This window comes from Oppia nitens, unplaced genomic scaffold (assembly GCF_028296485.1).
Source record: "Oppia nitens isolate AA-2021 unplaced genomic scaffold, nextdenovo-longstitch-racon4-pilon3 scaffold11_pilon_pilon_pilon, whole genome shotgun sequence".
Lineage (NCBI taxonomy): Eukaryota > Metazoa > Arthropoda > Arachnida > Sarcoptiformes > Oppiidae > Oppia > Oppia nitens.
Genome location: NW_026533190.1, coordinates 2,020,025 through 2,039,949, shown reverse-complemented (window position 1 = coordinate 2,039,949; position 19,925 = coordinate 2,020,025). Strand labels below are relative to the sequence as shown.

At 32.9% G+C, this 19,925-nt stretch overlaps 2 protein-coding genes across 4 annotated transcripts; one reads left to right on the top strand and one right to left on the bottom strand.

Annotated features, from left to right (window-relative positions):
* The first annotated feature begins 250 nt into the window (after nt 1–250).
* Nucleotides 251–1,866, top strand: LOC128954198 (uncharacterized). The gene is made up of 2 exons (XM_054299775.1): nt 251–457; nt 839–1,866. Exons 1-2 carry the CDS (start codon nt 404–406, stop codon nt 1,844–1,846), a joined length of 1,062 nt encoding a protein of 353 aa, XP_054155750.1. The 5' UTR covers nt 251–403; the 3' UTR covers nt 1,847–1,866.
* Nucleotides 1,867–14,548: 12,682 nt separating this feature from the next.
* On the bottom strand, nt 14,549–19,602 carry LOC128954056 (proton-coupled zinc antiporter SLC30A2-like). Of its 3 annotated transcripts, none has more exons than XM_054299632.1 (4): nt 19,468–19,602; nt 18,176–19,027; nt 15,235–15,673; nt 14,549–15,148 (listed from the first exon to the last, which is right to left on the bottom strand). In XM_054299632.1, the coding sequence occupies exons 2-4, from the start codon at nt 19,023–19,025 to the stop codon at nt 14,686–14,688; spliced, it is 1,752 nt and encodes a 583-aa protein (XP_054155607.1). In that variant the 5' UTR covers nt 19,026–19,027; nt 19,468–19,602; the 3' UTR covers nt 14,549–14,685. The 3 variants fall into 3 exon arrangements, with proteins under 3 accessions (XP_054155607.1, XP_054155599.1, XP_054155614.1); XM_054299624.1 differs by having other exon boundaries at nt 19,494–19,602; XM_054299639.1 differs by lacking the exon at nt 19,468–19,602 and adding an exon at nt 19,147–19,183.
* Nucleotides 19,603–19,925: the final 323 nt, after the last annotated feature.

Sequence of the window (19,925 nt, the reverse complement as noted above, 5' to 3'; positions counted from 1 at the left end):
TTATACTGTATAATAGCTATAAATAGAAAGTTGTTTTTTTATTAATTAATTAATTAATTAGTTTTATGAGTTAATAGTTTGTCAATATGTGTCAGATATGTTAAATACAGTATCTTTTTCTATCTGTTATCAATGGAGAGAGAGAGAGAGAGAGAGAGAGAGAGAGAGAGAGAGAGAGAGAGAGAGACAATAAATAAAAATTTTCAAACAAACAATTAAATTTTAGTAAAAAAAATAATTTCAAAAAAATACGACAAAAATAAAACAAAATCACAGCCACACCACACCTACTTCCTCCCCATTGAGTGTCGAAGAGTTTACCGACGATACCATATCCACATACACAGACACACACATACCGTGACAAACAAAACAGCAATCAGTCAGTCATATTAAAAAAAATATGGACGAATTTAATAGAGCAAAACTAGAAGAAATTGTGGCTAAAATCTATGTTGTAAGCACCGTTTTTTAAATTATTTACACGCGCTATTGTTTCAATCATTTTAATTATATTTCACGCGCTATTGACAGCTATTACTATTATACAGTAATCATATAATACATTTGTATAATACCATTATAATTAGGTTAAGGTTGCGGTCGAAACACCAGGTTAGGTAACGGAGCGAACACTAATACAATAGATTAGGTTATGTCAACAATTGTGTAAATAGGTTAGGTTAGTTAAATAGAAAATGATCTTATTTTTGCTTAAACTTATCTACTTTTAATTTATTAATTATAAAAATACGTGTAAATATCGCGTGAAATACAATTAAAATGATTGAAACAATAGCGCGTGTAAATAATATAAAAAACGGTGCTTACAAGATAGATCGGCTCCGAAATTGTTGATGATTATCAGCAAAAAATACCACCAATATTGGACGAGGAATTAGTGTATATTATAGACGATGACCAGGATGCAAAAGCTACTGCACACCCGTACGTCAATATGGCCTTAGGCCAGGCGGGTGAAGAGCAAATGTTGGTGATTGCTGGCGAAGGATTTCCGTCAAATACGGCAAAATATACGATTGACACGAAGTTAGACGTTGGCATCAATTTTGGCAATCACTTTCGTTTTACCAATCGGTTAGCCACTTTTGTCGATAATGATAATCGGCATCGTTTCTGGTCACCTACTTTTCGGCGACGAATGGTTTTGACCACCTATGCCGGATATGGCAAAGCGGGAGAATACGGTCTTATGTTTTCACAAATAGACACTACACAACCATTGAGTAGACCGAGCGGACCGCAGGCCGAACTGATCAGACACGGAGATCAACGGAGACTGTTTGTCATCGATGCCCGAACAGCGCAACGTTTGTACTGGCAGTGCACCAATTGGTTCTATGATTGGTCGCTAACCTACCAGTTAGTTAGGGCCGCACACGGAGTCCTAAGTATGACCACTGCATTGAATATATTTTACTATATGAATGATGTCCAACAACAATACATTGATGAATTGAGAGACCAGATCTATATATACGGTGAACTAGTTTCACAACGATTGGAAAAAGCAATGTACGTCGAAAAGATCTACAAAGTAGCCATTGTTCGTCAATACAGTATGCCAACCCTTGCTGCACACTTAGTACAAAAACAACCACTAGTATTAGATCCACCCGATTATGGTATCTTAGTTGAACCGTTCAATAACAATATCAATCAAGCCATTCATGATTGGCAATTACTGTACGAACTTATTTCTAGCCACCAGTTATATCATAGACCGTGGGCTAAAATATTTGGCCAATCAGGAGACTTCCATTGCATTTATGGACATCCATGCAAACGATGGTGTGATCACTCGTACAGTTCGACTATCAGATAACCACAACTTTGACATCAGTATTCAGTTCATAGACGCTAACACATATCAACTACGATCGGATGCGTTTCCACTAATTGGAGTAATTCGTCAATTATATCGTTTGTGTCGTTATCCCAATCAACCGCAATGGTTGGCCTACAAAAGTAGTCAGGGTGGAGGTGGAATAGGTAATCACAAGTTCTATATACCGTTGCACAGTCACGGAGTGAGCGGTAGTAACCAAGAGCTAGACGACTTTGACCGTGACTTTAACACCAACAACGGCTATCAAGCAATGTCGCTGGTGTTTGAAGACCAAATGGTAGACGATATCCTAGACATCAATCAACGGCTATACTTTGTCAACAGAGAAATGGCCAAAGAGTTGCGCTTTCTATTTCGAGACCCATCAAGTGATGGTTGAATATCAGTCATGGTTTAGATGGTTGTTACCAGTTTCCAAACACCTAAGCGATGCCCATCGTATGGCCATACAGTTGAACCGAGATCCAGAGGTTCTTCGCGCATTTAACAATCGATTGGCTTTATTAAACAGACAGTTGTTTCACCAGTATGAATGGCTGGTAAAACTGGAACAAATCTGGAAGTACAGCGTACTGGTGCCCAATAGGACTAATCCAGATGATGAACTATGGGAGCCAGCCATCAAAACGGTTAAAGTACATGCCGCTATTTATAGTTTGGGTAATTCTAAATATGTAAAAGAAAATGAGGCAAAAGTGGGACAGTGATGGTTGGTTTGATGGTAATAGTATGGATCAGAGACACACACACAGAGCAAAAACAACAAATTATATATATATTATTGACCATCAGTTTTGATATATTTTAAAATTAAAAAAAAGAAAAAAAAACAAAAAAAAAATTGAGAAACCAAACAATTTGTTGTATTATTAGTAACATTGTATATATAAATGTCAATATAATGTATAATAGCTATGATATTTTGTATTCAATAAAAAATTGTTTTTTTTAATTAATTAATTAATTAGTTTTATAAGTCATTTTTGTATGTGTCAGATATGTTAGATACAGTATCTTTTTTATCTGTTATCAATAGAGAGAGAGAGAGAGAGAGCGAGAGAGAGAGAGAATAAATAAAAATTTTCAAACAAACAATTAAATTGTAGAAAAAAAATATTTTCAAAAAAAACACAAAAAAACAAAATTAGTTTTAAAAAAACAATATCACAGCCACACCACATATACTTCCACCTCTTTGAGTGTCGAAGAGTCTACAGACGATACCATATCGACACACAGACACACACATACCGTGACAAACAAAACAGCAATCAATCAGTCATATTAAAAAATATGGACGAATTTAATATAGAAAAACTAGAAGGAATTGTTAATGATTATCAGCAAAAAATACCACAAATATTGGAGGAGGAATTAGTGTATATTATAGACGAGGAGGTGGATGCAAAAGCTAATGCACACCCGTACGTCAATATGGCCAAAGGCCAGTTGGGTGAAGAGCAAATGTTGGTGATTGCTGGTGAACGATTTCCAGTAAAGACGGGACAATATACGTTTGAAGGGCAGTTAGGCGTTGGGATGAATTTTGGCAATCAGTTTCGTCTGGCCAATCGGTTAACCACATTTACCGATAATAATAATCGGCATCGTTTCTGGTCACCTACTTTTGAGCGACAAATGGTTGTGACCACCTATGCCGGCCATGAGAGAGCGGGAAAATACGCTCTAATGTTTTCACAAATAGACACTACACCACCATTGAGTAGACCGAGCGGACCGCAGGCCGAACTGATCAAATACGGAGGCCAACTGAGACTGTTTGTCATCGATGCCGCAACAGCACAACGTTTGTACTGGCAGTGCACCAATTGGTTCTATGATTGGTCGCTAACCTACCAGTTAGTTAGGGCGGCACACGGAGTCCTAATTATGACCACTGCATTGAATAGGTTTTACTATCTGAATGATGTCCAACAACAATACATTGATGAATTGAGAGACCGGATCTATATATACGGTGAACTAGTTTCACAACGATTGGAAAAAGCAATGTACGTCGAAAGGATCTACAAAGTAGCCATTGTTCGTCAATACAGTATGCCAGTCATTACTGCACACTTAGTACAACAACAACCACTAGTATTAGATCCGCCCAATTATAACATATACCAGCCTGAACCGTTCAATGGCGCCAACATTGATCTTAATCGAGCCATTCATGATTGGCAAGTACTGTATGGACTTATTTCTAACCACCCGTTATATCAAACACCGTGGCATAACGTATTTAACGAGTTGGCCAATCGGAACACTTCCATTGCATTTATGGACATCCAAGCAAACGATGGTGAGATCACTCGTCCAGTTCGACTATCAGATAACCACAACTTTAACATCAGGATTCAGTTCATAGACGATAACACATATCAACTACGATCGCAAGCGTTTCCACCAACAAAATATTATCGTTTGTGTCGTTATCTCAATCAACCACAATGGTTGGCCTACAAAAGTAGTCAAGGTGGAGGTGGAATAGGTAATCACAAGTTCTATGTACCGCTGCACAGTCACGGCCTCAGCGGTAGTAACCAAGATCTAGACGACTTTGGCCGTGACTTTAACGGCAACAATGGCTATCAAGCAATGTCGCTGTTGTTTCGCTATGAACTGCCGGCAAACGGCGGCACTGAGACCACTCATCGGCTATACTTTGTCAACAGAGAAATGGCCAAAGAGTTGCGCTTCTATTTCGAGACCCGACAAGTGATGGTTGAATATCAGACATGGTTTGGACAGTTGTTGCCAATTTCCAGACACCTAAGCGATGCCCATCGTATGGCCATACAGTCAAACCGAGACCCAGAGGTTCTTCGGGCATTTAACAATCGATTGGGTTTATTAAACAGACAGTTGTTTCACCGGTATGAATGGCTGGTAAAACTGGAACAAATCTGGAAGTACAGTGTACTGGTGCCAAATCCTCAACTACAGGAGCCAGCCATCAAAAGTGTTAGAATACATGCCGCTATTTATAGTTTGGGTAATTCTAAATATGTAAAAGAACATGAGGCAGCAGTGGGGCAGTGATGGTTGGTTTGATGGTAATGGTATCAAAGATACACACACACAGCAACAACAACAACAAAGAAGAAAAAAATAGTAGTCAACCAACTCATCCGACAAACACAACCAAAAACATATTATATTATTGACCATCAGTTTTGTTATGTTTTAAAATAAAAAAAGAAAAATCAAACAATTTGTTGTATAATTAGGAATATTATATATACAGTATATACTAAATAATAGCTGTGATATTTTGTATTCAATAGAAAATTGTTTTAACTAATTAATTAATTAGTTTAATTAAAGTTATTTTTGTCAGATATGTGTCAGTTATGTTGATATAAGAAAGAAAAAGATGCAATAATTAAAAAAAAATTTTAAACAAACAATTAAGTAGTAGTCAAAAAAAATAATTTCAAAAAATAGTTTAGTTGTAGTCAACAAAAGTAGAAATAGTTTCAAATAAAAAACAACATCATAGCCACAGTACACACACAGACACAGACACAATCACCCACTACTACCTCTTTGAGTGTTAAAGAGTCGATACCACACAATACCATATCCACACGCATACACATACCGGGCCAAACAAACCAGCACAATATGAATGACAATATGGATGACAACGATTTTAATACAGAAAAACTAATAATTTATACCGATTTTTATCACGACATAATACCACCGGCATTGGCCAGAGAATTAGTGTATGTGATCGACGAGGATGAGGATGCAAAAACAAATCAACACCCGTACGTCAATCTGGCCGAAGGCCAGGTAGGCGAAAATCAATGGTTACTTATTGGTAACGAACCATTTCCGTTTAAGACGATTAAAACTAATGTTAATGATGAGATTTCCGTTGGCGTCAATTTTGGCAATCGTTATCGTCTGACCAATCGGTTGACTACTTTTACCAATAATAATTGGTTTGATTTCGGAGCACCTACATTTAAACGACCAATGGTTCTAACCAACTTTGGCGGCTATGAACACCATGCGGGAAAGTACGGTCTTATGTTTTCACAGATAGACACTACACTACCATTGGGTAGACCGAGCGGACCGCAGGCCGAATTGATCAGATACGGAGACCAACGGAGACTGTATGTCATCGATGTCCTAACAGCGCAACGTTTGAACAGTCAGTGCACCAATTGGTTTAATCGTTGGTCGCTAACCTACGAGTTAGTTTGGGCCGCACACTGTTGCTTAAATATTGCCACTGCGTTGAATAGGTTTTACTATCTGATTGATGTCGTCGGACAACAATATATTGATGATTTGAGAAACGATATCCATATTTACTGTCCACTAATTTCCCAACGATTGTCAAAAGCAATGTCCGTCGAAAAGATCTACAAATCAGCCATTGTTCGTCAGGTACTTATGTTAGACATTCAACCACATACAGCTTATCCACCACCAGAACCACTAGTATTAGTTCCGCCCGTATTAGATAATATCATAGCCGAACCGTTCAATGCCGACGCCAACATCAATGATGTTGTTCTAGCCATTCAAAATTGGGCAGAACTGTGCGGTCGTATTTCTCAGAACCTGTTATTTCATAGACCCTGGATTGACATATTTGAACAGTTTGCCAATCGGAACACTTCCATCGCATTTTTGGACATCCATGCGAACGACGGTCATATCCATCGTCATGTTCAGCTACCAGTAGGCCATAACATTGACATCACGATCTGGCGCGTAGACGATAACACATTTCAACTAGAATTGGATCAGTTTCCAGTAAATCAATTTTATCGTTTGTGTCGTCTACCCGATCAACATCTACCCGATCAAGATCAATGGTTGGCCTACAAAAACAGTCCGGGTGGAGAAGGTTTTAACACTTATCTACCGTTGCACAGTCACGGTCTGAGCGGTAGTAACGAAGCACTAGACGAAACTGGCAACGACCATAACGGCAACAACGGCTATCAAGTAATGTCGCTGAGGTTTGGCATACAAATGGCAAACGGTATCATTCAGAACACTCATCGGCTATATTTTGTCAACAGAAATATGGCCAAAGAGTTGCGCTACTATTTCGAGACCAGTGATGTTATGGCTACATATCAGAGATGGTTTTGTCAGTTGTTGCCCGTTTCCCGAGACCTAACCGATGCCCATCGTCTGGTCAGACAGTTATACAACATGAATGATGAACACCCGTGGGTTATCAATCTTCGTGATTATAACAATATATTGAATGAATATAACGTACTGTTGTTTGAACAGTATGAATGTCTGGTAAGACTGGAACAAATCTGGAAGTACAGTATACTAGAGCCTAATACGGTTGCTCAGGTCGAGAAACTACTGGAGCCACACATCAAATGGCCTAAAATAAATGCCTCTATTTATCAATTGGGAGTTTCTTTTCATGTTTTACGTGCGAATCAAAGAGGATAGTGATGATGGTTGTTGGTTGTGATGGTAATGGTATCAGAGACACACACACACAGAGCAATATCATCAACAACAACAACAAAGAAAAAAAAGTAGTCAACCAACTCATCCAAACAAATACACATCAAAAATATATATATTATTGACCATCAGTTTAGATATTTTAAAAAAAAGAAATTTTTTTTTTGAGTCAAACCAAACAATTTGTTGTATTATTAGCAGGGTTTTAAGGAAATAAATGCCTGCCCTGGCAATGCCCAAATAGATGCCATAAATGCCTGGCATTTTGGGCATCTATTTTATTTGCCTGCCAATTTAAATTGCTAAAAATCAACTGTATTTATAAAAATAATGTAATTTAGTGTTTTAACGTGTTAATTAAATTTACAATTAATTTACTTATTTCCAATGATATTACCTTTTAAGTAAAGGTATACAAAACAAAAATACAAGCAAATATATTATAAAAACAATGGTTTATAAATTATTTAATAATATAAAATTAAAATAATAGGTGTCACCACCTGAAAATAGATGCCCAGGGCATGGCAGAGGCAGGGCAGGCATTTGGCAAAATTGGCATCTATTGTTTATGCCTGCCATTTTTAAAACCCTGATTATTAGTAATATTGTATATATATTTACTGTATAAGAGAGAGAGAGAGAGAGAGGCCAATAAATAAAAATTTTAAAACAAACAATTAAGTTGTAATAAAAAATAATTTCAAAAAAATACAAAAAAAAACAAAATTAGTTTTAAAAAACAACATCACAGCCACACCACACATACACACATACACACATACACACATACACATATACACACATACACACATACACACATACACACATACACACATACACACATACACACATACACACATACACACATACACACATACACACATACACACATACACACATACACACATACACACATACACACATACACACATACACACATACACACATACACACATACACACATACACACATACACACATACACACATACACACATACACACATACACACATACACACATACACACATACACACATACACACACACACACACAAACACCTACTTCCTCCTCGTTGAGTGTTGAAGAGTCTACCGACGATACCATATCCACACACACACACATACACACACACATACACACACATACACATACACACACACACACATACACATACCGGGACAAACAAAACAGCAATCAGTCAGTCATATAAAAATATGGACGAATTTAATAGAGAAAAACTAGAAGAATGTGTTACTTTTTATCAGAAAAGAATACCAGAATTATTGGACGAGGAATTAGTGTATGTTATAGACGAGGACATGGATGCAAAAGCTAATGGACACCCGTACATCAATCTGGCCATAGGCCAGGTGGGTGAATGGCAAGGGTTGCATTGCAAATAGTGTTGGCATCAATTTAGGCAATTTTTTTCGTCTGGCCAATCGGTTGACCACTTTTACCAATAATAATTGGTTGCGTAACCAGGTACCTGATTTTGAACGACAAATAATTCTAACCAACTATGCCGGCTGTAAAACACATGCGGGAAAGTACGGTCTAATGTTTTCACAGATAGACACTACACTACCATTGGGTAGACCGAGCGGACCGCAGGCCGAATTGATCAGACACGGAGACCAACGGAGACTGTATATCATCGATGTCCTAACAGCGCAACGTTTGAACAGTCAGTGCACCAATTGGTTTGATCGTTGGTCGCTAACCTACCAGTTAGTTTCTATATATTGTTTTACAGTAATATTTTATAATTTAGTTTTATTAGTAAATTTAGTTTTTTTATTTTATTGCTAATATACAGAGAGATAAATAATTTTTTATATTTAAAATTTACTACTAAAAAAATTAATGTTTTTATTTATTTATTTTATTTTTAGCCAAATTTGATAATCATATTTATTTTTTTCATCAACAAATCCTAACTATAATTAATATCTATAACTTTTTCGTTGTCTTTTTCTATTCTCCAATTGTTCGGCCAATTGTTCTTTGGTTTGTTTAATCGGAAATCGATAATCATTTTCCTGAATAATTCGGTATCTATTCATCAGATTGACACCTATATTGCCAAACCGGTTGATGTCTGTATAGTGAAACTGTGGCAGAAAATCGTTGGCTATCAGGGCTTTGTTGCGAAACGGCACTATCTTACGCTGGCCACCGGTTGTCCAGTGTTGGGTCAACTGGTCTGACAGTACCGGTGCTCTGACATACGGATTGGCTCTGTCGTAGAAGAAAATGTTTGGCGGATCCAGTTGTCGTCTACAATACTTTTGTCTACCATATTTGGCGGCCAATTGCAAACAATACTGATAGTCGGCCGTCTGTGGCTGTCTGTCGTCCAAACAGATAAAGACATTCCATTCGTCGACATACTCTCTGTCGGTAATATAGTTCTGACGAAACGAGAAGACTATATCACCGATTTGGTTGCCCTTATCTCTGTAGTGTACGACAAAATAGTCGCCAATATCGGCCAACGGCATCACTGGTCGGATACTGCGTTGAAGTTGCAGTTGTCCGCCACCGCCGGCAGATCCCGTATGACTCGGGTATGACTCGAGATCGGCAAACAATTGTTGACAATCAATGTAAACGATATTCACTGACAGATCTGATTGACTAAAATTTGATATTACATATGAATGTCCGGCCAGTATTGTTAGGTACGATCTTTTGATAAGCAAATTGTTGACTCCTTCGCCAACAATGACAATAAACTCGATATATGGCAGTCCTTTGAACAGTCCTCGGGTACTGTGACTCTGGTACTCTTTAGACGAATCGATGAGTGCCACACCTTCGCAGACACAATAGGTTTCGCTTTTAAGCAACGATGTTAGCCATACATCGTCTTTAAGGCTACTCATTTCGGTGACACACAACAGTCCATCATTAGCTACCAAATAGACTGTACGATCGGCAAAACATTTTCTTAAGTCCGGATATCTAATAGACAAGTCGGACATGAAATCCATTGATACCCTACGATGAGTATCGCCGAGTGTATTGGTCGGTGCGTAGAGACCTTTGACCTGATAAGACAGACTGTTTACATCCAGTATTCGCATAACATTTCTGTATTGATATTTTTCTCCCATTTTGATTACACACTGGAGTTGGGCCGCATAGGTCTGGCACTGGATCTCTTGATTGTCAACTGACACAAACCTGACTCTACGGGTTTCGACTGGTATTTCCGGGCACCGATTCAGATACAAATAGGTAGCGTATGTATAGTCTTTGGGTCTGGTATCCAACGGTTTATAATCGTTTGCCATAACTATCGGAAACAACGAGTCGGCGTACAATGCGGTCACGGCTGTCGGCCGTTGCTGTTGTTGATGATGTTTAACAGTACTGTTGTCCAACAATATGACTTTAGCCGGCAACTGACTATCTGTTGACGAAATAAAGGACATTTCAGTCCATCCGATGATAGCGCCGACAATAGTATTTGATTCGTTGTCTGAAATTTGTTGGTCGCCGACAATCGAGTGCATGTAATCCAGACTATCCGTCGGTGGCGGTTGTTTTGGTGGTACTGTACCGAAAACATTGGCCACAATTACTTCAGAATTTTGTTGATCCTTTTCCTGTATTCCCTGAGCTAACAATTGATGATCACTACTGTAACCGATGGCTTCTCTGGCAAACATTGATCGCACTGATCCCGGCTTTCGGCGCAACTCACGGACGACCGCACTATTGTTTGCCATTTTTTTTTCGTTGATTTGTTTGTTATACTTATGGTTTTGTAGGTTTGGACATACAATTTGAAGTAACAAATATTTGAGAATATTTTATTTGGTTATTTGAATATTTTTAAAAAAAGTTTATTTAATTTTTAAAAAATATTTATGACATTAATTGTTTAATTGTTGTATTAAAGAGATTTTTTTTGTTTAATTAATTCGTAACAATTAAAGTAATATTTTATTTATTGAAATATTTTTTATTTAGGATAATATATTGTACAATACATTTATTCAAACAGTTATTATCCAAATTAAGCAATTTTGACAACAATTTTTTTTTATAATTATTATGATTGTTTCCCCAATTATTATTGATTTCTCTCCCCAATTGAGTTGTCATCAAAAAAAATTATAATGTTTTTTATTTTATTTAACTCTACTGTAAATTTATATATAAATTATAAATACAGTATACATATGTGATAACAGATATGTGAGGGTAAACAACAATTTTTTTACAATTATTTTAATATTATGTTTTAATTTATTATTATACTTTTATTTTTTTTTTATTTTTTTAAATTTTTTGTAATTTTTATTATTATTTTTATTAAATTTTATATGTATCATAAAAACAGGTAACCATTAAATAAATTATAATTGATTACTACAAACTAAACATATAGTTATTTTTTTTAAAAAAAAGACAACTTTAAACAACTATAAACTACTAACAATTAAATAATAGCTAAATAAATATCAAACATAAATATAGATGAAACTGTTGTCCAAAAAACTAACTGTTTTGATATAATAAAAAGAAAAATAAATTATATTTATAATAAAATTATTATATAAAATTACAATTTCTACTTATTTAATTAAACTAACAGTTATTATTATATGTATAATTTATTTAATATCATTAAATATACTAAAGAAAATTTTATTAAGTAAGTAAAAACCGGAAAATATATAATTAACAAAAATTAATAAATAATTAAATAGATTAAAGTTTAATATTATTAATTATTATATTAATTGATAATAATATCATAGTTATAACATAATTGATAAATTATAAAATTTTACTTTAGATAAATTATATAATAAAATATTTTTAATAAATAATTAAATACAAAAATAAATAAATAAATTAGTTGTCACTGAACATTTTTTGTTGTTATTGTTGAAAATTCATAATTAATTTATCAACAACAAAATAAACTAACTTTCCCAATGGATGAACTTTCCTCCAAACAAATCAATAAGTTTTTATAACATATATAACAGTTGCCATTGATTTTTTAATTGGTGTGTTTTTTTTGTTAATATTTCAATAGCCTTACCAACCAACCAATCAATCAAACAAACAAACAAAATCAAAAAATCATAAATAAAATCATTAAAAAATAATCGATACCTCAATATCGACGACAACCGTTACCCATAAATACCTGTGCCGGAAGTAGTATTGATCAAAGTGGGTATACTTATAAATATATATATATATATATGAGTTTAAGAAAATTATTTTATATAATAAAATAATTATATTATTTTTTTTCAACAACAAAAAAAACGATTTAACTTACAATTGTACGGATGTGTCGGTGACGGCCGACGCGTCGTCGGCACTGTTGACGGCCATCGAATCGAAATGTCGGATAAAATTCTCGACCAACTGTTTGTCGACCCGTTGGCGACAAAAACAGCAATTGATTTGCTGTCTGTGAGCGATATTGACTTCGATAAACGCTTTCAGACAGTGACGATGATACAGATGGCCACAATCGAGTACATGGGTTACGTCGAACGGTCGGATATAGTTCCAGCAGCTCCGGCATCGGCTTCTGGTGTCCAGACTGGTGCCGATACTTTTGTTATCCGGACCACAACTTGATCGGTCATCGTTGGACATCGATGTCTTCATACGCTTAGGTCGGGCATTGGCTGCGGCGGCGATACTATTTTCCGTAGCGTTTTCCGATGTCTTGATAAGCATCGACTGGCGGCCCAAAGTGTGCGCCACAATTAACACCTCATTGTTGGCCGTCGTCGCCGACGACATATTAGTGGCCAACGGTTGCTGCGGCGGCGGCAACGGTGGCGGCGGCAGTAGGGCTGGAACATTGTTTCCAGCCATGTTGACAGCCGTATCCATGTCCGACTGGTTACCAGACGAGTAGCTAATCTGGCCGTCACTTGTGCCGCACGATCCGCCGCTAGTGTTGCTGCTTGTGTTGCCGCTATTAGACGACGAACCACTTCGGCTGCTACTCTGGCCTTCGGGTTCTCTGCCGACCGAAAGATATTCAATCATTTGTTTTCTGGCTTTATTGCCGAGTTTGACCAACTTTGGACACGAGCTGTTGTTGTTGTTGCCGCTGCTGTTGCTGCCGCTGCTACTGCTATTGTTGTTGTTGTTAGCGTTACTATTGTTGTTGTTGTTGTTGTTATTATTATTGTCCTGATCTCCACTGCTGGCCATAGACTCCGAGCTTGAATTCATCATTACTTTTATTATGTCTCTTAGCCGGTCAACTGTCTGGTCAATGGATAACTTAACAATGAATTTTGAAGATTTATGTTAGCGTCTCATAAGAAAGTCAGAGAGAAAGAGAGAGAGAGAGAGAGAGAGAGAGAGAGAGAGAGAGAGAGAGAGAGAGAGAGATTACTTGAGAGAGACACTGTTGTTGATCAAATTAATTACAGTTAGACAATGAAATTATGAAATATAAATAATAAGTATATCGTATTAAAAATTATTGTTATATGATATACTGGACATTGGTTTTTTTTATTGTGGCCATATATCCTATATTCATATATCCCTCCCTTCCCACACACACACACACACACACACACACACACAATAGATTTCAATATAACATTTATATTATTATTTTTTTTTCCTATACAAACTTTTGCAAACATACAGAATATTCTGTATAATATTACTTATAAACTTAGAATAACATAAATACGATTAATAATTAATTTTTTTGTAAACAATACCTAAACAGTAATACTAAGCATTTTTACAGTTATAATAATAATTGTCTAAGTAATTGATCGGTTATTTGTTAAGTAATTGATCAGTTAAACCCACATACAGTGTATATACCAATTATTGTTGGACAACAACAACAACAAAATAAGTTAACATAAAATCTAGTTTTGACTGGACTGGATTATTTTAGTAATTAATATATTTTTTTAAAAATTTTGTTTGTTTGTTTTATTTCTCTGAAAACATTAATATTATTAATTATAAATAATTATTGAACAACAAATCATAATAATAATTATTATTATTATTATTAAACATTACTGTGATAATTAATAATGATAACAATAACTAATTTAATAACAAAAAAAAAAAGAAAATAAAATATTTATTTAATAAAAATCATTATTAATATTAATGAAACAATTAGTCAATTAGTTAATGCCTAGAAAAAAATGTTTATATTTATAATCACTGATATTTTATTTATTATTAAATTTTTTTTACTATAAATATATAATTGATTTAATTATTTGTTATGAAATATGTGCTGCTTTTGTTGTCGTTGCTGTTGTTGTTGTCAAATGAGTGCCTATTTTTGTTTGTTTGTCTTTATCTTACGGTCCCTTACAAGTGACACAACTGTTCATTAGTCGGGCGTCAAACCTCTCCACCTGAACAGTGGTCTGTTGTATGCCATACTTGTCGCGTATCAGACTTTCGGCCCGTCTCAGTACGACTTCGGGATCCGAGCGTTCATCGACTGCCAAATGTACGGCCAATGCTACACGGCTTACGGCCAGCGACCAGATGTGTAAACTGTGTGCACTCTGGACATCGTCGATGGCCAATAAGTCCTGTTTGATGGCCGTATAGTCCAGATGCTGGGGCAGGCCTTCCATCAGCACCAGCAGTGCGTCACGCATTATACCATAGGTGGTCAGCATAACCAGTGCGCTAAAAATGAATGTACAAATCGGATCGGCTATCTTGTACTCGGGTTTGAAATGTATGATAAGCGCAGCAATTAGTACACCAATGCTTTGTATGAGATCTCCTATTACGTGAATTATAGCCGCTCTAAACAATTAACAACAAAAAAGTTAGACTTATAGAATGGATGGGGGGTGAGTAGGGGCTGTGCAAATCAGGAGGTGCTCACTAACCTAAGATTCATGTTGGCGTGCGAATGGCCATGACTACCCATCCCATGGCTATGGCTATGTGTGTGACTACTATGCTGTACGGTTTGTTGTTGTTGTGACTGATGTTCACTGTCCAGGTGTCGATGTTTTGGCCGTTTACCGCACGTCAATACATCGGACAATACCAGACCAATGAGAATATTGATACCGACACTAACACCGGCCACAATCAACATAGCCGTGTCCTCTATTTCGTAGTCGTTATGTCGTATTCGTTGGGCGGCTAAATAGACTAACACAATGGTAATAATCCAGATCATCAAAATGCTGGTAACGGCGCCCAACACTTCAGCCCTATAGAAGCCAAACGACATGCGTTTGGTCGGCCTTTTCTGGCTGAGCCATATGGCAAACAAACTGAGCACAAAACTAACTAAATCTGATAATACATGTGCAGCGTCTGGTGTGTCGGTACGGGTATATATCGTGGGAGTGAAAAAATACAAAATATATATTATTAATAAAATATTTTATTTTGATTTATAATTAAGTTGTTTTTTATAATTAAGTTATTTTTTCAAAAATTTTATTATAAAAAATTTGAATATACAGTATACCAGGTATAATGTATGTGTCGTGTTTTGTAATAATTGTAATATCTTTGTTTAAATGTTTAAATTATTTTTTGTTTGTTTATTTAGACTAAATTGTAATTAATTGTTCAAATTATTAAAACTTAAATTTAGTAGATTTTAAATTAAATTTATATAATAATTATAAAATACATAAAAAAATATATCATTAGTATACTTAATGTTAACATTGACTAAAAAAATGTTTTCAAGTTATTATATTATCAATAAATAACTACTTTAAGTGTTGTACAGTATATAAAAAATTTGAATTATTTTTTTCATACAATAGACTTTGTGTTTTTAAAAAAGATATATTTTATCAATTAATTGAATAATTTTTTTAAAACAAATCAGTTAATTATAGTCAATAACATTTTTTGTTTAGATTATATAACAATTCAATGTCTTCAAAATTGTTGATAATTGTTAATTATTGTTATTTTATTTATAGACTAAAGGTTTTATTTTATTTTTAAAAAAAAGATAATTGTATTTTTAGTTATTTATTCATTTAATTTTAATCAACAAAAAAAATTAATATAAAAAAATTTCATAGTTGACTGATTACAATAGTAGACATTGTTTTAAGTTCATATGTATTAATAAAAAAAACTTATTTTATTTATTGATAATATATATATATATATATTTATTTGAAAATTAATAATTGTATTTTACTCAATGTGATAATTATTTTTTTCGTAGTTACCATGCTTAATTAATTAACTAATTAATTTTATCAAATTATTTGCTATTATTTTTTTGTATTTTAACAAATACTGTATATATATATATATATATAAATAATTTAGTTTCATAATTAAATAAAAATCATATTATTTTCGGGTATATTTCCATAATCTGTATAAACTGTATAAATATTAAACTAATATATCAAATTTTGTTTGTTTGCACAATAATAACAGTTAATTTATTTGTTAAATAAATATATATTTTTTCTATTAATAACACTGTATTATTGATTATTATTATAATTATGTAAATAATTTATATATTGTAAATAAAAATAAGTACAGGTACTATTTTTTTTTTGGAAAAATATTATTATAAATACATTAAATCAAAATTAAATATTTGCATGATTTGCAATATATATATATATATATATATATAAACTGTAAATACTACAAAGTATAATATTTAATTATAAATTGTTAAGCAATTAATTTTTAAGTATTTAGTAATCTGTAATATAATTATATACAATAAGGTATATGAACTTATAATATCAGATATAAATATATTTTTTTAATAATAATAATTTTAATAGATTTAATGTTAGTATAATTTGAGGTAAAATACATTTAAAAAAAAATAATTGTAATTATTATTAGACATAATTTAATAATTTATTTCTGACGAATTAATTTTGTAGTAAATATTTTTTATTAAGATATTTATATTTTATCTGAGATATTGAAATATTGTCAATGATTTTGTGTTATTTTAAAAAATAATAATTTTGGTAAAAACACATATTAGATATTTTTTTAAATATTTATATTTAATATATATAATATTAAATAAATAAACTTTTAATTATTAATTAATTAACTAATAATAATTAGTCATTAAACAAATAAATATTGAACTAATTAACTGATATTTTTCATAATTTATAATTTTATGGCTATTATTAGATGTATTATTATCGTAATCATCAATTTATTTTAGCTGAAACTATATATATATATATAGATATATACAAAGTTGCAAATTATATATCGTCAACTATTATAATACAATAAAATAAATTACTGTACATAATAATAAAAAAAAAGTATAATAAAATTTATAATATCATATATATAAATATATCTAATTAATGCAGCTAATCACACAAATTATCAATATTTTTTTAATATACACTTTTATCCAAAAAATAAATAAATAAATATCTAAAAAAAATAATTTATAATATACAAGTACTGATTATTTATGACTTTTAATGTTTTAATAAAAAATAATAATAATTTTATTTAACTAATTCAATTAATATACCATTAAAATTCAAACTATGTTTAGCTAAGTTTTTTTTGAGGCATATTTGTCGAGACATTGAAACAAAAAATTACTGATTAGACAACAAAAACAATGATAAATACGTAGATATATAATAAATACAATATATTCAGCACTACTACTACTGTATACTTAAAATACAGTATTGAATATAAACTTTTAATATCATATTTAATATTGTATAACATATCTGTACTGTTGGTATAATAGATAACAAAAATTATATGTTATTTGATATTTTTTTCTCTCTCTCTTAAAATTAATAAAATAAAATTATAAAATACCTGTCATTATAGCTAAACTGTTGGCAAAATAGCCGCCAACAAACTGGCCAATCATGAATAGTCCGCACAATATACAGCCGATAACCAGTTTACGGTTGGCTGATGACACTGCCTCTCTAGTATCTGTGTCATCGTTTTGTGTCGGATGACAGTGTCGGGCGAAGGATGAGGAGGAGTTGGTGGACGACCAACTGTGCTGATGATGATTGTCACCAATAGCACCGGTAGTATCAGTTAGCTGCAGCTGACTATCGTGACCGGCCGGCAAATAGCCAACTACAGCGCTATTATTATTATTAATACTATAATTATTATTGTGTCCAACATTGAAACCATAGTTTGTGCGTCCATTTGATTGTCCGCTGCCGTCGCCGCCGCCACCACTCAGACTCTTGTACGGCACGCGCGATGTTTGATCAGTCATTGCAAACAACGTCCGATTTACCGATAATGATGTGGATGTCAATGTAGATGTCCGACTATGATCGTCATCGATCACAGCAACGGTATTATTATTATTAGTAGTAGTAGTAGTAGTGATATGATTGTTGTTTTTCAACAAACACGGCTGACTGTTATTAATGGCACAGTTATCACAGCGACAATACTTGACCTCCTGGTTGTCCTTCGTCTCCAGTCGGTCATCAAAGGCCAGCAACTGTTTCGGTAATTCTGGCAAATAGTTGGCAACTGTTTTATTTATATAGCTATGTTCAGCAGCAGCAGCATCACCATCACTGATGGCACCGGCATTATGTGTAGTACAGCTGCTGCTAACCATGCGATTGTGACTATCGTTTATGTTATCATTGACGATGACGGTGTGCTCCTGTGTATATCGCGCAGACATCCCTGAGTTAGTGAGAGGGAGAGAGAGGGAGAGCTCAGTAATGTTATCTAATAAGACCTCCCTTTTTAAAAGTTTACAACAAAAAATAAAGTTAAATAATTTTCATTTTTTTTTACTTAACTGTTTGACTATTGACTAAATGTCTATAAAACAAATAATTTCTTTTAAATTGATTTTAAAGTTTAAATAGTATTGAAGGAAAAATCGTATAATAATTTTTTCTACTATTAATAATAATAATTATAATAATAATTTAATATTAAATAACTAACATTAACTATAAGTAATAAATTATTGTTGATTTTTTAAAATTAATTGTAGTTTTTTTACTTAATTTGTTACTTTTATTATTGACCTAACATTAAATATGAAAATCATCTAACTATTGAATTATTTAATAAAAATTTGATTTAAAAAAATTAGTAAATATTAATATTAATACAATAGTGATATTTAGTTTGTATTTACCAATGATATAACACTTTTCAAAAAAAAAACAAAATTATTACTGAATATTGTAATACTGTATATATTTATACATTATATTACGAAAAAAAATATTTCAATCACAAATTTTTTAATTAAAACTTTATATTATAAACCGTTTGTTTATATACTGTATATTGAAGACTATTTATTTTTATTAATTATTAATTATTTGATAATTTTAATACTGTTATTGTTGTTTTTAATTTTCTTTTACTAATATATCAGAATTGATAATAAATATAATAAATTTTGTATAATGATTGCAAAATAATAGATATTATTACGGTAATTAAATGATATTTTTTATGAAAAAAATAAGATTATAACCTAGCTAATGTTACTTGACATAAACATATTTATTTATATTATTTGTTAAAAATATAATGATAATTTAAACAGCTAAAAAAAATA

Excerpts from the sequence above, each read along its gene's own strand:
- LOC128954198 (XM_054299775.1), top strand. The coding sequence starts at position 404 with ATGGACGAATTTAATAGAGCAAAACTAGAAGAAATTGTGGCTAAAATC. Across the intron at positions 458-838 it reads TTGTGGCTAAAATCTATGTT|ATCGGCTCCGAAATTGTTGA; the intron begins GTAAGCACCGTT and ends CTTACAAGATAG.
- LOC128954056 (XM_054299632.1), bottom strand. The coding sequence starts at position 19,025 with ATGTCTGCGCGATATACACAGGAGCACACCGTCATCGTCAATGATAAC. Across the intron at positions 15,674-18,175 it reads CAGTTTAGCTATAATGACAG|ACGCTGCACATGTATTATCA; the intron begins GTATTTTATAAT and ends CCGACACACCAG. Across the intron at positions 15,149-15,234 it reads CACGCCAACATGAATCTTAG|AGCGGCTATAATTCACGTAA; the intron begins GTTAGTGAGCAC and ends TTAATTGTTTAG.